The following is a 13454-nucleotide window of genomic DNA, read 5'->3' on the forward strand; positions in this document are numbered from 1 at the left end:
AAAACAGTGCCAGCAGAGGGGGTATGTAAACTTATGGCTGGCTCTGCTAGTCTGCTGTATGAAGAAGCTGAATAGCTGTCTAGCCGTTTGAATGTATGGACTGGTTAGATGCTTAAATCGCAAGGTTTCCAGAGGACGTAGCTACGCCACGCAGGTGAAAGAGAAACTGTGAAAGCCAAATACCTGTTTGGAACGCCACGCGAATTGAGTGATCTCGTCAGTGTCATCGTGTAGCAGGCTTCTCCACAAGGCTCAAAGGCGCACACACACCCAAAGCCAGACCCAATCAAGTTTTTTTTGAAAGAACTGGCCCAGTCAAGTTCATGCAGATGCAGGTAGATTCCTAAACAGGCAGCAGAGAGAATGGACATGTCCGGCGGCGGCCATGGTTCGTTGCAGCCTGTTTGTTGGAAGCCGAATTGGCTACGAACTGATAGTAGCAGTAGCAGTACCGGCGGCGGCGGCACCACCACCACCACCACTGGTACCGAGACCGCCCTCTCGACACCAACGGATGAGATGGCGAGCCTCCTGTCATCCAAACAAGGCGAGCTAGCTGAGGCAATATGGAACATGATGGAGGAGATGTCCAGGACTCGTCTCACCGTCACCGACGACAACGATGGCTCGTGGCGGGGTGTTCAAACTCCAGAAGGATCATCGTCGGACATTCATGAGCTCACTCGCGCCATGGTGAGCTACATCGTCTTGCTGTCCACCAATTGGGCAACAGGTCATCAACTCGTCGACGAAGCAGCTCAGCTCCGTGGTTATGTGCCTAGGTTTGACAAGGTGAGCCCTCTGACCAGCCTTGTGATGGAGACGGTGTCATGTCTAGAGGAAAAACTTGCCGAGAAATCGCGGTCGTTCCAAAACCAGAGCTTGAGGTTTTTATTCTTGACCAACAACTCATACTTCATCTGGGAGCAGCTTTCTCCAACTTTGGTGTTGGAATCCCACATGGCAGCCCTTGCTCGCAAGATCGAAAACTACATTCAAACATATCTGCAGGTGTCTTGGGCACCGGTGTTGTCGTGCCTGTACAATTCTACACCGCTTTGCATGGGAAGGTACTCCTCTCCAGCTAAATTTGAGTCGGAGTTTCAGAAAACCTACAATGCCCAGAAGTTCTGGAAGGTCCCAGACCCTAAGCTGAGGAGAAGGCTCCGGGTGGCTGTTATTGACAAAGTCATTCCAAGCTTTCAGAAATACTTGGAGTACAATGGTATCAGCCCCTTAAAAATCACTCCCCATGATCTCATGGACATGTTGCAGGAGCTATTTGAAGGGTGAACAAGCAAGCAAAGAGCCAAGGAAAGGAACCTAAGTTGCCACAGGTGCAATCGTTTATGTATCCTTTGAGTGTTCTGTGTTTAAATGTTTGGTTTTGGAACAAAGTAGTTGTTTCAGACGAATAGATTCTGAAAAAGATGATCACTGCATATACTTATGTATATAATGATCGTTGCATTAAGATAGTAATAATATTTGCCAAATGTGCCAAACTAACGCGCATGCTTGATACTGCAACAAGATGATAAGATTGGATTCTGAAAAAAAAAGTGTCACTCTGTTTTGCTCTGTTCTACTCTGTTTGGCTGCATGAAAGAAACGTCTTGAGCTGGTCAAACGCATGGGAGCAGCATACCTCTAGTCTAGTATTGTGCACTGGCAGTACAGTAGGTGAGATGATACTATGTTTGCAAGGGACATTCTGGGGCCGGCTCTATAGTTTGAAGGATCCTAAGGTGAATGGGTAATTATGGGCTCTTTAGGCTTATTCTTTTTCATTTCTAGCATGATAAAACATGTATTAGTACTAGTAAGCATTAACACAAAAATGTACTTAGTTTTTTATAAAGCAATGCCAATACTGCAACAGGACAAACTAAACCAACAACAAAACTGAAATAGTATGGTTACCTCAAATAAGAACCAAACTCAACGCCATTGACAATATTACTTCAGTGCTTCTGAAAAAAAAACTCATACAATCATTTCTTAATGTAAAATCATTAATGATAATATCTTAGTCAATGTGGTACATATCAGATGCAATGCTTTTTTTTAATCAAAGGGCCACCCCATTTCCATTACAAAGTTTTTTTTTGAAGATCCACTAATAAGGATTTCTATATATCCGACCAAAATGATAAAGAATATCCCAATCTGATAAATCATTCCAAACGGGTTTAGTAATAGGATGCTCTGATCCAGTACAAAATTGAGTTTTTGATAAGGATCCAAGAAGGGGAGTTGCAGAGACTGTGATATCAAATTTTTTTCATCCGAGTATCTATTAGAAAAAGATTTTTTTCAGCATTTGATTCTTTACTAGTAAAGTATTTCTGCAACAGAAATACAACATTTAGAACTTTTAGGTAGCAATATAGAGGGCAGAAGGAGCTAGAGAAACAAGTTTGATTACCATACTTAAAACAATATAAATGTGTGTTCCACGTACTTCCCTTCTAATTCCCGGCCTATGCATGATATATATGTTGATGATCTGCATTGCAGGAACCGGTACCTCCAACATCATTTTTGTCCATATATCCCTGCTTGATGGGATTTATGGGCGTTCTAGGTGGCTTTGCTGAGCTAAAGACAACCCCTCTATGCATGTCTTACACGGGTCTTCCCGGGAGGTGTTTGTGGGTTTATTGAGCAAAAAATAAGCATTAAATCAGCCTTGTTGATCTCCTAGTAGGTCTCACCATTTAGACCTCCTTCAACTACATGCTAGGTTGCGTGCGGTCTACGGAGAATATAGCCTCTACTTGTGTGCCCGAATCGACATCAACATACTCCTTCTTTACCTATAAAGAAAATTATTTTGGACAAGGTTTTGTTAAACATTGGGAATATAGGTCATAAATAACTTTTAAGTTATTAAGTTTAAAAATATAAAAACCATATAAATAGATTTATCTTAAAAATACTTTTATAAAATATACATATATCATTTTTTGATAAATATTTTTATAAAAAAAAGAGAGTTAACGTTAGGATTTGGAGTCTGTGGCTGTCTTAAAATGTATGGAGGGAGTACTTTTTATTAACTGAACGACTTGTTTGGAGGTACATGGACAAATGGTATGTATCTTGTTGATCGGCAGGACGCCCCAAGTCTAGTCAACGACACCGTTTCAGGCAAAGCCAGTTCCCCAAGTCGGGGTTCCTGGCTGCAGGGTCTCCAAGGATTCATCGATCGGTTGGGTTCCAAGTGATCCCATCGCATCCCATCCAGGCCGGGCATCCAGCGCGTCGTGCAAGGCAGCAGTGGGATCGGAGAGCATGGAAGCCAAAGGTGCCTCAGCATCCCGCACGCTCTCCGGCGATGTTTCTTGGAAGCCGAACTGGCGGCGGGAGCTGCGATCCAGTCCCGGCGGCAGCAGCAGCACCACCATCTCACACCCTCTCGACCCCCAACAGTAACACACCTCGGTGCCTTAGCCCGCTGCCCACCAATGGCTGTTTCGACCCGATTCTTGACCTGAGCTGGTGGGTCTGCGAAGACAGAGAGAAGAAGCTTGACTTCGTCATGCGCCTGTTCGACGACTTCTGTGTGGCCAATGGAGACGCCAGCAGTGTGCTGGAGCTTTGGCTCCCGGAGATGGCGGCAGTCAGCCGCCGTCGCCATGTCGTCGCCGGCGATCCCACCAGCTTGCTGCAATTCGCAGGGAGCTGGGTCGGGGCTCTTACTGGCATCGCCGAATCTATCCGCAACGCTTACCTCGCCGCCATGTTCAGTGTTCCTGAGGGAGGGCCTGTGCACGTCCAGTTAGTTAGCACGATTTACCAGAGCATTCATCTTGAAGATGAGTCCTTTTGTTGACGCCGTAGTTGCTCCGTATTCTTCCTGCAGCATCACCCACGGCGGCGGTGAGAGTGAGATCATTGTCGTTGCTGATGGAGCACCGTCACCGACAGCACAGCCTCTGATAGGTGTACGCGAGGCAGTGTCCAGGGCGTCGCAGGACATCCGGCTATCCTTCTGCTCCACATCATCAGTGGAAGCGAAGATGATCACACAGATGAGATGGCCAGCCTCTTGTTATCGAAAGCAGGCGAGCTGGATATGGAGCATCATACAGGAGGTCAGGGCCCATCTTCTGCCGTCCACAGAGCTGGAGGTGGACGATGGCCCGTGGTGGGGTGCTCAAATACAGGTGGTGGGCTGTTGTAAGCTAGTACATCAGTTTGCTGTCGGCCAACTGCGCTACAGTGTATCGGATTGTCGGACAATTTGCAGCAAGATTCCCTGGGTATGTGCCTACAATTGACAGCATGAGCCCTCTGAACAGCCTCATCATGGAGACGGTGTCAGGTTTGGATGAAAAGCTCGCTGAGAAATCCCGATCGTTCCCTGACCAGAGCTTAAGGTTCCTATTCTTGATCAACAACTCCTACTTCATATGGCAGCACCTCTATCCAATTTCGGTTCCGGAGGTCAACAATTTCCTCGAGGTAAAGATCGACAACTATGTCCAAACATATCTGCAAGTGTCTTGGGAACCGGTGTTGTCATGCCTGTGCAGTTCTACGCCTCTCTGCTTTGGGAAAAACTACTCCCTTCCCTTGTACCTAAATTTGAGTCGGAGTTTCAGAAAACCTACAATGCCCAGAAGTTCTGGAAGGTCCCAGACCCTAAGCTGAGGAGAAGGCTGCGGGTAGCTATTATTGAGGAAGTCGTTTCGAGCTTTACGAAATACTTGGAGTATAATGATATCATCCCCTCAAGAATCACTCCCCATGATCTCATGGACATGTTGCAAGAGCTATTCGAAGGGTGAACAAGTACGCAAAGAGCCAAAGAAGGAATGAACTTGTCACAGGTGCAATTGTTTATGTACTATACGTGTTTAGATTTTTTTTGCTTGTTGCATCAAATGACTTTACAGTGGACATATTAACAAACAGCTTGAATGAACGGCTGCTGGAGGTGTTTGTGCAACCATATTACAAACAAACAGCACACCTAGCCAAGTGTGAAATTATAACCAAGTATCTATACAAGCACACAAAGACACGAGCTGTTTTACAGTGGTTTGGAAAGTACCATGGTACCACTACGTACTTTTATCTTTTTATTTTCTTAGCTAATTAATTGAGGAAGATTATTTTCAAAGCTTGATTCATGAAGAGGTGGTTCTCAATGCTGGGCGTCAGCTGGGTTCTCCTGTAACTCAGGGGTTTGCCCTTTTAATAAAGCATCTGTAGGGGCCTCGGCCCCTCCAGTATTCTAAAAAAAAAAAGCATCCTCGAGTTGAGATTGAGACACAGTGGCCTGGTGAGACATGGAGCTGGATCCGAGCTCCATGTAGGCTACATTGTTAAAATTTAAATTTGTCAGAATTGAGGCTAGTGCTGCAAAGGCCAAATTTGTAAATAGCCTACAACACATGAAAGAAACAATCAGGAGGCCGTATTTAGTTTTCAAAAAATTTTAAGATTCCACGTCACATCGAATCTTGCGGCACATGCATGGTGCATTAAATATACATGAAAACAAAAACTAGTTGCACAGTTCATCTGTAAATCGCGAGACGAATCTTTTAAGTCTAGTTACTCTATGATTGAACAATGTTTGTTAAATAAAAATAAAAGTGCTATCAGTGTTGAAATCCAAAATTTTTGCGAACTGAACAAGGCCTTAGTTCTTTACCTAAAAAGTTTTTGGGTACTATAGTACTTTCATTTTTATTTGAAAATTATTGTCCAATTATGGACTAATTAACTAGGCTTAAAAGATTCGTATTATAAATTACAGACAAACTGTGTAATTAGTTATTTATTTTATCTATATTAAATACTTCATGTACGTGCCGCAACATTCAACGTGGTGGAGAATTTAAAAAGTTTTTGAATTCTGGGTGAAACTGAACAAGGCCTTATATTCTCATCAGGCCGTCTGAGAAGTTTGGATCAATGGTCCTTAGCTTTGCGCCATCTACACGGTATCACAACGCGTCTTCCTGGAAGAACGCTGTTGGGAATATAATGGTCGTCTATATTGCCAACGCGTCTTTGGAAAAAGTTTGTGCATGCTGCCACTGCCAGCTAGCCACATGGTTTCCAGTAGCCTCGCTAGCTAGCACTTGAGTTCTTCTTCCCCAAACCCGTGTAAGTCAACGGAGATCAAATTGCCGGTTGCTAGCAGTCAGCAATTCAGCGCCCAAGCCGTCGTCGTTCGACGCAAGAAACACCAACAACGACCTCGCTGTGGCTGTGGCTGCACCGCCGCCACTCCTAGTCCTTAGTTTTGATCCGTCCTCCTCCGCCAACCACAAGCAGACGACCGGCACCGGCTTCAGCTCCAACACAGTTGTTAGCAGCTCCTCATCAGGTACCTGCGTCCAAATTTGCATTACAAGTTTACAATAACCCTTTTCGCGCCAAAAAAAAAAAGTTTACAACATCCCAGATACACACACGTTGCAGGGCCATCGCCGGCCCACCTTGACATTGTACCTTCGAGCCCATTTTACTCCTTGCAGCATGGTTCGTTCACCATTCTTGCCATCCTCTCCTGTTGTCGTAATCTGAGTAACTTGGCTCTGGAATTTAGCATGTTTCTTATGATCCCAACAACTATTGCCTTTTCTGGCAGGGCAGAATTCACATGTGTGCATAACAGGGCAGAACAGAGTAAGATCGAGAATGAGGGCAAAATAAATACTCATTTGCAAAATCAGAACGACCAAAGTTACAGCTTCTACTATTGCTGCATATATACTGCAACGCTTTTAAAACTGCATGGGTAACGCTTTCAAATGCTTTTAATTTTTTTTGTAAATAAAGAAGACCAAATGAATTTCATTCACTGCTGCTATTACAAGGCAGGGGCAGGGTGTACAGATCAGATGTCTGCTGTTCCGGACTTTTTCTTATGTGAAACTGCTGTTCCAGATACTCGACATAAAGAAAAAGGTTCAATTTGGGGAAGGGCTACTAACAAACTTTTTTTTTGATCAATTTGGGGGAGAACTACTAACAAACTTGCGGTGCTTCAGATTTTTATTACGAAACAGCATGGAAACAGCAACATTTTATTACGAAACACAAGCATAATAGTGGACACAAATGGAAGCAGGATTAACAAAGGAATGCTACACATATGGCAACTTGCCTTCTAATCTTCTATGGTGCACTAGTTGGTCATCCTTCGAATAACTCTCCCAGCATCTTCTCTACCTCCATGGGAGTGAATCCTGGGGGTGTGGCAATCTGGTCATCCTCCCAGAACTGTGTAAACACTGGAGTAACTTTATCGACAATGGCTTTCCTCAGCCTCCTTCTCATCTCAGGGTCTGGGACCTTCCAGAGCTTTTGGCCGGAGTAAGTCTTCTGAAACTTTGACTCAAACTTTGGTATAGGAGACGAGTATGTAGTGAAGCAACGAGGTGTAGCAGAATCCTGCAAGCATTTCAACACCGGTTCCCAAGACACATGGAGATAACGATTGATGTAGTAATTGATATCGTAGGTGAAGGATACCATATTGAAACCCAAACTCTGAATTGTCTGTAACTCTTGCAACAAGTAGTGGAAATTTTTTTTTTGAAAAAGACTGGAGGGACCTTGGCCCCTACAGCAAAGATATATTAAAGAAAGGAATACAGTTATGTACAAAAACTTTTGAAAGAAGAAGAGCAGACAACTATCTTAAGAAACAAAAAAGGAAACAAAAAAGATCAAACTAAGAGCAAAAACTAGCTTGTTTGTAAGGCATGAGTCCATTGATCAAAATAAAGTGATAATCCTTCCTTGAAATTGTTGATCAAGAATAGGAACCTGAGGCTCTCATCTGGGAAGGACCCCGGGGATGAATTTGTGGAAGGCTCTCTCTCTAGTGAAGAGACCATCTGTGTGATGAGGTTGGTCACATGGTTCAAGTTTTTGTTCTCCGACACAAACTCACCGCGGAGAACCGCGGCATGTAGAATGCGATTCACTGACTTGCAATTGGCCCACAGCACCTTGGTGTAGCTTACTATGGAGTGTGAGACCTTGTGAATGTCACATGAACTGCTATCGTCTGTCCAGCTCCAAGCCATGATATTATTCCTCATCTCAACAGCTGTATCCCATATGGCCTCATCCAACTTGGTCAGATCTGCTGACAAGAGTTCTCTCATCTTGTCGTTAGAACATTCTTCTTGTACATAGCAGGACAATAATGACAGGACATGTTGCGAGGCCATGGAAAGAGCGTCATGCATGTCTATCAGTACCTGGAGCTTCTGAGCCACTACCCCCGGCCAATGGGTGGTTTTTGCCACAGCAATGTCAACGAAAGGCAGCATCTTGAGCACAATTGCTTGGACAAGCTGTGCAAATTCAGAAGCAGATGGTTGCTTGCTCGTTCTTCCTTCATCTTGGTCCTGCCTCTGTCTGGACCATCCATCAAGGCTTGTAAGGATGGATCCACGGATCTTGTGTAGAGCCAGGATCCAGCTCTGGACAAGAAATTGGAAGCCGTGCGTGGCAACGACGCTCCCTGAAGATTCATGTGTTCCGGGGGCGAGGTGGATAACCCAGGGGACGTCCAGCTCCAAGAGCCACCTCTCCAAGGCACTGCGATTATCGCCACGGAATTGCACCGCCAGGCCCTTGAGATGCTCGAGCTTCTCCACCCTGTCTTCCTCGAGCTCCTGATCTACATCTATATCAAGCTCCTCCTCCGCGTTTTCTTCCATGGGCGCCGTGGACGGAGCCATGGATGCATGGATATCACGAGGCTGCGCTTCTCCGTGTGAATTGAATGGGGTGATGGTGCTGGCGGTGTTGGTTGTACCAAAACTGCTGATGTAGCCGCCGGTAGGCCGCTGCCAACCTCCTCCGCCGTCGGCGTCGCCCTCGCCACCGGTAGGCCGCAGCCGACCGCCTCTGCCGTCGGCGTCGTCCTCGCTGCTGCCCCTAGATCTCAATCTCTTCCATGCTCTCCGCCAGATTGAGGCCACCGCCATTGGAGCACTGCTAGTTGCAATCTATCCACAGATTCAATTTGTGATGGACGCACGCACACGGCTGTTACTGGAATCAATCAAGCAATGCATTCTCGAGAGGCGATGCTAATGGAATTTCACTTTCATGCTTCAATGTGTGGATCCCTGACTTTTTGACCAGCACGCACGCGGTTGTTGATCGTAGACCACCACTCGGTTTGTCACTTTCTCGTCATCTAGCTTTGTCATAAATTAAATTTCTTTTTAAGGGTGTTTTTAGACTGCTCTGCTTCACGTTTTTTTAGCTCTGCTTCACGTTTTTTAGCTAAACGGTTTAAGTTCCACGCACTCAGTTCGAGAAAAAAAGGGGTGAAATTATGAGAGCACCTAGAGAAGTATTCCACAAACTCTAATTTTTTGTTGACGGTCCTTAACATCAACATTATACTTTCAATTAATGCACAACATAATGGCAAAAAGATTATTATAGCATAGTTATAGGGATTATTCTAATAAATTCTACGAGTTGTGTTGCTCATTTATTTTACAGATTATTGATACTTCATCACATAAAAAGTACCATAAATGATGAAACAAAGCACACCTTTGTAAAGAGCTCGTCGAGACGATCAAAACGGACATATCACTTGCTATATTTGGAGTCCGAACAAGAGAGTCCCCAATAGTTACGACCAAGAATCACCAAACAAGAGTTTTATGGACTAACATGATAATTTCGACAGCTGTTGTTGGCGTCTTTTTTTTCTTTTCTCTGTGTGGCGCGGGTTGGGGGCTCAGTGTCCGGACGCATTGTTGACGTTGGATGTCCAGGCGCTAGCAGTACCCATTAGAAAGTTGTAATCAGTAATCGGACTTGGCACTTCGTAGCATATGCATGGACCAAACAAGAATTGAGGCTAGTGCTGCAAAAGCTAAATTTGTAAATAACCTTCAACACATGAAAGAAACAATAAGTAGAAATAGGCTTTGTTTAGTTCCTTTTAAGTTTTTTTTTGGTACCGTAGCACTTTCGTTTTTATTTGAAAATTATTGTCCAATCATAGACTAACTAGGCTCAAAAGATTCGTCTTGTAAATTATAGGCAAACTGTGTAATTAGTTATTTATTTTATCTATATTTAATGCTTTATGCATGTGCCGTAAGATTTGATGTGATGAAAAATCTTAAAAAGCTTTTGGATGGCCTTGTTTAGTTCCATTTTTTTTTGTAAAATGAACACTGTAGCACTTTCGTTTGTATTTGACAAATATTATCCAATCATGGACTAACTAGATTCAAAAGATTCGTCTCACAAATTATATACAAACTATGCAATTAGTTATTATTTATATTTATATTTAATACTCTATGCATGTGCCGCAAGATTCAATGTGAGCAATTTGAAAAATTTTGCAAAATTTTTGGAAACTAAACAAGGCCTAAACAAGGCCTTATATTCTCATCAGGCCGTCTGGGAGAGGTTTGGATCATGGTCGTTAGCTTGCCCATCTACACGGTATCACAACGCGTCTTCCTGAAAGAACGCTGTTGGGAATATAATGGTCGTCTATATTGCCAACGCGTCTTTGGAAAAAGTTTGTGCATGCTGCCACTGCCAGCTAGCCACATGGTTTCCAATAGCCTCGCTAGCACTTGATGAGTTCTTCCCCAAACCCGTGTAAGTCAACGGAAATCAAATTGCCGGTTGCTAGCTTCAGCAATCAGCGATTCAGCATGGATGGTGGCAGTGGCGGCACAGCCGCTGGTATGCTGGATCATACCTCGGATTCCCCATCCAGCAGCAGGCTTCGATGTCGTGTGTCTCTCTCGGCGCCCAAGCCTGTGTGTCTCTTGGCGCCCAAGCCGTCGTCGTTCGACGCAAGAAACACCAACAACGACCTCGCTCTAGCTATGGCTGCACCGCCGCCACTCCTTAGTTTTGATCCGTCCTCTTCCGCCAACCACAAGCAGACGACCGGCACCGGCTTCAGCTCCAACACAGTTGTTAGCAGCTCCTCATCAGGTACCATAGTCTCGACCACCAACACATCTAGATCTAGCGGCTCTAGCCTGTACTTGTACTTGTTCGATGACGACGACGACGGTACACGTACCCTCAACAAGCCCCATGAAGAAACGGAGAAGAAGCGGATGAACAACATCAAGAGCCTTGTCCAGGAATTCTTTGGTGCGTCGTCGTCGTCGTCAGCGAATTGCACAGCTGACGGTGGGGACATGAGTGTCCTGGAGAGGTGGTTCACAGAGCTGGGCATCGACTGGGTGCTCCACATCTCTGATGTTGATGCATCTATAGCCGTGATACGGCCCGACTATACTTTGGATCCACGAAGCTGGATCCGGGCTCTCAACCAAATCATGGAAACCATCCGTCTCACCTCGTCATTCTTTTCTGGCCGTGGATTTGTGGGCATGCCTAGTATTTGGGAGGAGGAGGAGGAGGAGGAGGAGGAGGAGGAGGAGGACGAAGAAGAAGAAGAAGAAGAAGAAGAAGAAGAAGAAGAAGAAGAAGAAGAAGAAGAAGAAGAAGAAGAAGAAGAGTGGTTTTTCCGAAAATCGGAAAGAGAGTTATCGAATTCCAGAAAAAAACAAATACAGAAACAAGAAAAGGCAGAGGAGGTTGAGAGCTGCATTCCAGATCAGTTTCAGTTTGCACGGTTTATCCAAGAAACCATGCTGAGAATGCTTGCTTTTGTTGATTTCCTAGTTGCTCTGGATCCTAATACCATTTGTGAATTTTCTGTTGCCAATGGCAGTGGGGTGCCAGCACCAGCACTATACCAGAAGATCAGTATCTTGCTGCGTGTGCTCGACGCTCTGTCCAATGCCTGTTTCGAGGTCGAGGTGCTACTCCTTTCGATGCCCTCAGAAATCGAAGAGGTTAAACGGATTCGGGGTGAGATAATCAACCTCTTGTATGCCAAGGACAATAAGGCGACTGAGGCCGTATGGGGCACAATGGAGGAGATCTGGGCTCTGATCATGGACTCCATGGAGGAGGACGGCCAAGACTCCGTGATGACTACGCAGGGATCGTCGGACATTCACAAGCTCACTCTGTCTGTAACCGACCACATCAGGTACCTGTGGGCTAACTACTGGTCAGTGACCTCAGTTGTGTTCTGCCTTGGTAATGGTAAGCAGCATGTCACTGAGACTGCTGGGAACACTATCACTAATCCTTTAGCCAATCTGACAACTGAGATGGTCTCCTGTCTAGATGAAAAACTTGCCGAAATGTCCCAATCCTTCGCAGACCAGGGCATCAAATACCTATTCTTGATCAACAACTCAACCTACATACTGCAGGAACTTCAAACTACATACGGCAGCAACTTCTTGCATTCATACTTCGCAGCCCTTGATCGCAGAATCGAGGACTACATACAGGCCTATCTAAAACTGTGTTGGGTACCGGTGTTGTCAGGTTTGCTCAATCCTACACCTCATTGCTTCGGGAAAAGCTACTCTTCATTGCCTAAGTTTGAGTATGAATTTCAGAAAATCTGTACCACCCAAAAGTTGTGGAAGGTCCCGGATCCTGAGCTGAGAAAAACAATGCGCGATGCTATCACTACGAAAATCATTCCAGGCTATACAAGATACATCGAGGACAATGAAGTTTCCACCATAAAACTCACTCCCCAGAACCTGGAAGAGATGTTGCAAGAGCTGTTTGAAGGATGAGCACCACAAAAGACAAGTTAGCGTAGATACATTTAGTTATATTTCCTCCTATGTTAGTTTCGGTGTGAAATGTGAACATTGTTGGCTATTGCTTCAAATTTGAACATTATTTGGCATGCATACTCGTGGCTGGCGTCTGGTCCGGTGAGAAGGTTCGCTCCGGCCTTGTTTGCAGCAGTGTCCAGGCGCACTCACAAGTCACAGGAGAAGAGTTAGTGAGGGCATCAGCATCGCGCAAAGAAAAGATATCTGCCACTGATTAGTTTATGGCTAGAGCAACTTGTGTAATCTTGTTTATTTTCTTTGTCTCTTTTTTTTTTGTCTCGTAGAAACTTTTTTCTCCTTTGCTGTTCACTCTGTTTTTCTCCTATTTGGACCTTTCTTTTTTTAATAAATTTCAGTAGGGGCGCAAGCCCCTCCTGTACGTTCAAAAAAATGGAAGGCCACCGTGCTGTGCGATTACATCATGCTTTGGGGTATGTTGGAGGAGGTGCATTTTTCTCCATCAGTGCCTCACAGGTTTGTGCGGTGGTGGATGGCCGATGACATCTATTCTACCTCCTCGGTGTACAAGGCCTTCTTCATTGGGATGGCCGATATGCTTGATGCAAGGGAGATCTAGGGTTCGCGAGCGCCGCCCAAGGGCGGATCCAATGGGACTACCTTGCATTTTTGCTTATTTTTTTACTAGTCTGCAGAGCCCAAGAAAATTTGAAAATACCCTCATTTCAGTTTCACCCCATCACTCTTGTCTGAGACTAGGGCCTTGTTTAGTTCCAAAAAATTTTGCAAAATAAG

At 44.9% G+C, this 13454-nt stretch overlaps 2 protein-coding genes across 4 annotated transcripts; both read left to right on the forward strand.

Moving 5' to 3' along the window:
- On the forward strand, positions 61-1546 carry LOC8065017. The gene has a single exon (XM_002437574.2). It carries the CDS (start codon positions 364-366, stop codon positions 1291-1293), a length of 930 nt encoding a protein of 309 aa, XP_002437619.1. The 5' UTR covers positions 61-363; the 3' UTR covers positions 1294-1546.
- LOC110431235 lies at positions 10469-13024 on the forward strand. 3 transcript variants are annotated; one of them, XM_021450043.1, is made up of 3 exons: positions 10469-12049; positions 12279-12396; positions 12471-12610. In XM_021450043.1, the coding sequence occupies exons 1-2, from the start codon at positions 10608-10610 to the stop codon at positions 12367-12369; spliced, it is 1533 nt and encodes a 510-aa protein (XP_021305718.1). In that variant the 5' UTR covers positions 10469-10607; the 3' UTR covers positions 12370-12396; positions 12471-12610. The 3 variants fall into 3 exon arrangements, with proteins under 3 accessions (XP_021305718.1, XP_021305717.1, XP_021305716.1); XM_021450042.1 differs by having other exon boundaries at positions 10470-12049; positions 12279-12518; XM_021450041.1 differs by having other exon boundaries at positions 10472-12396; positions 12471-13024.

Source organism: Sorghum bicolor, chromosome 10 (assembly GCF_000003195.3).
Source record: "Sorghum bicolor cultivar BTx623 chromosome 10, Sorghum_bicolor_NCBIv3, whole genome shotgun sequence".
In the NCBI taxonomy this organism is placed as follows: Eukaryota; Viridiplantae; Streptophyta; class Magnoliopsida; order Poales; family Poaceae; genus Sorghum; species Sorghum bicolor.

Bases quoted from the DNA above. Each gene is read 5' to 3' on its own strand.
- LOC8065017 (XM_002437574.2), top strand. From the start codon at position 364: ATGGACATGTCCGGCGGCGGCCATGGTTCGTTGCAGCCTGTTTGTTGG.
- LOC110431235 (XM_021450041.1), top strand. From the start codon at position 10,608: ATGAGTTCTTCCCCAAACCCGTGTAAGTCAACGGAAATCAAATTGCCG. The intron at 12,397-12,470 runs GTTTGCTCAATC...TATGAATTTCAG, and splicing joins TTGGGTACCGGTGTTGTCAG to AAAATCTGTACCACCCAAAA.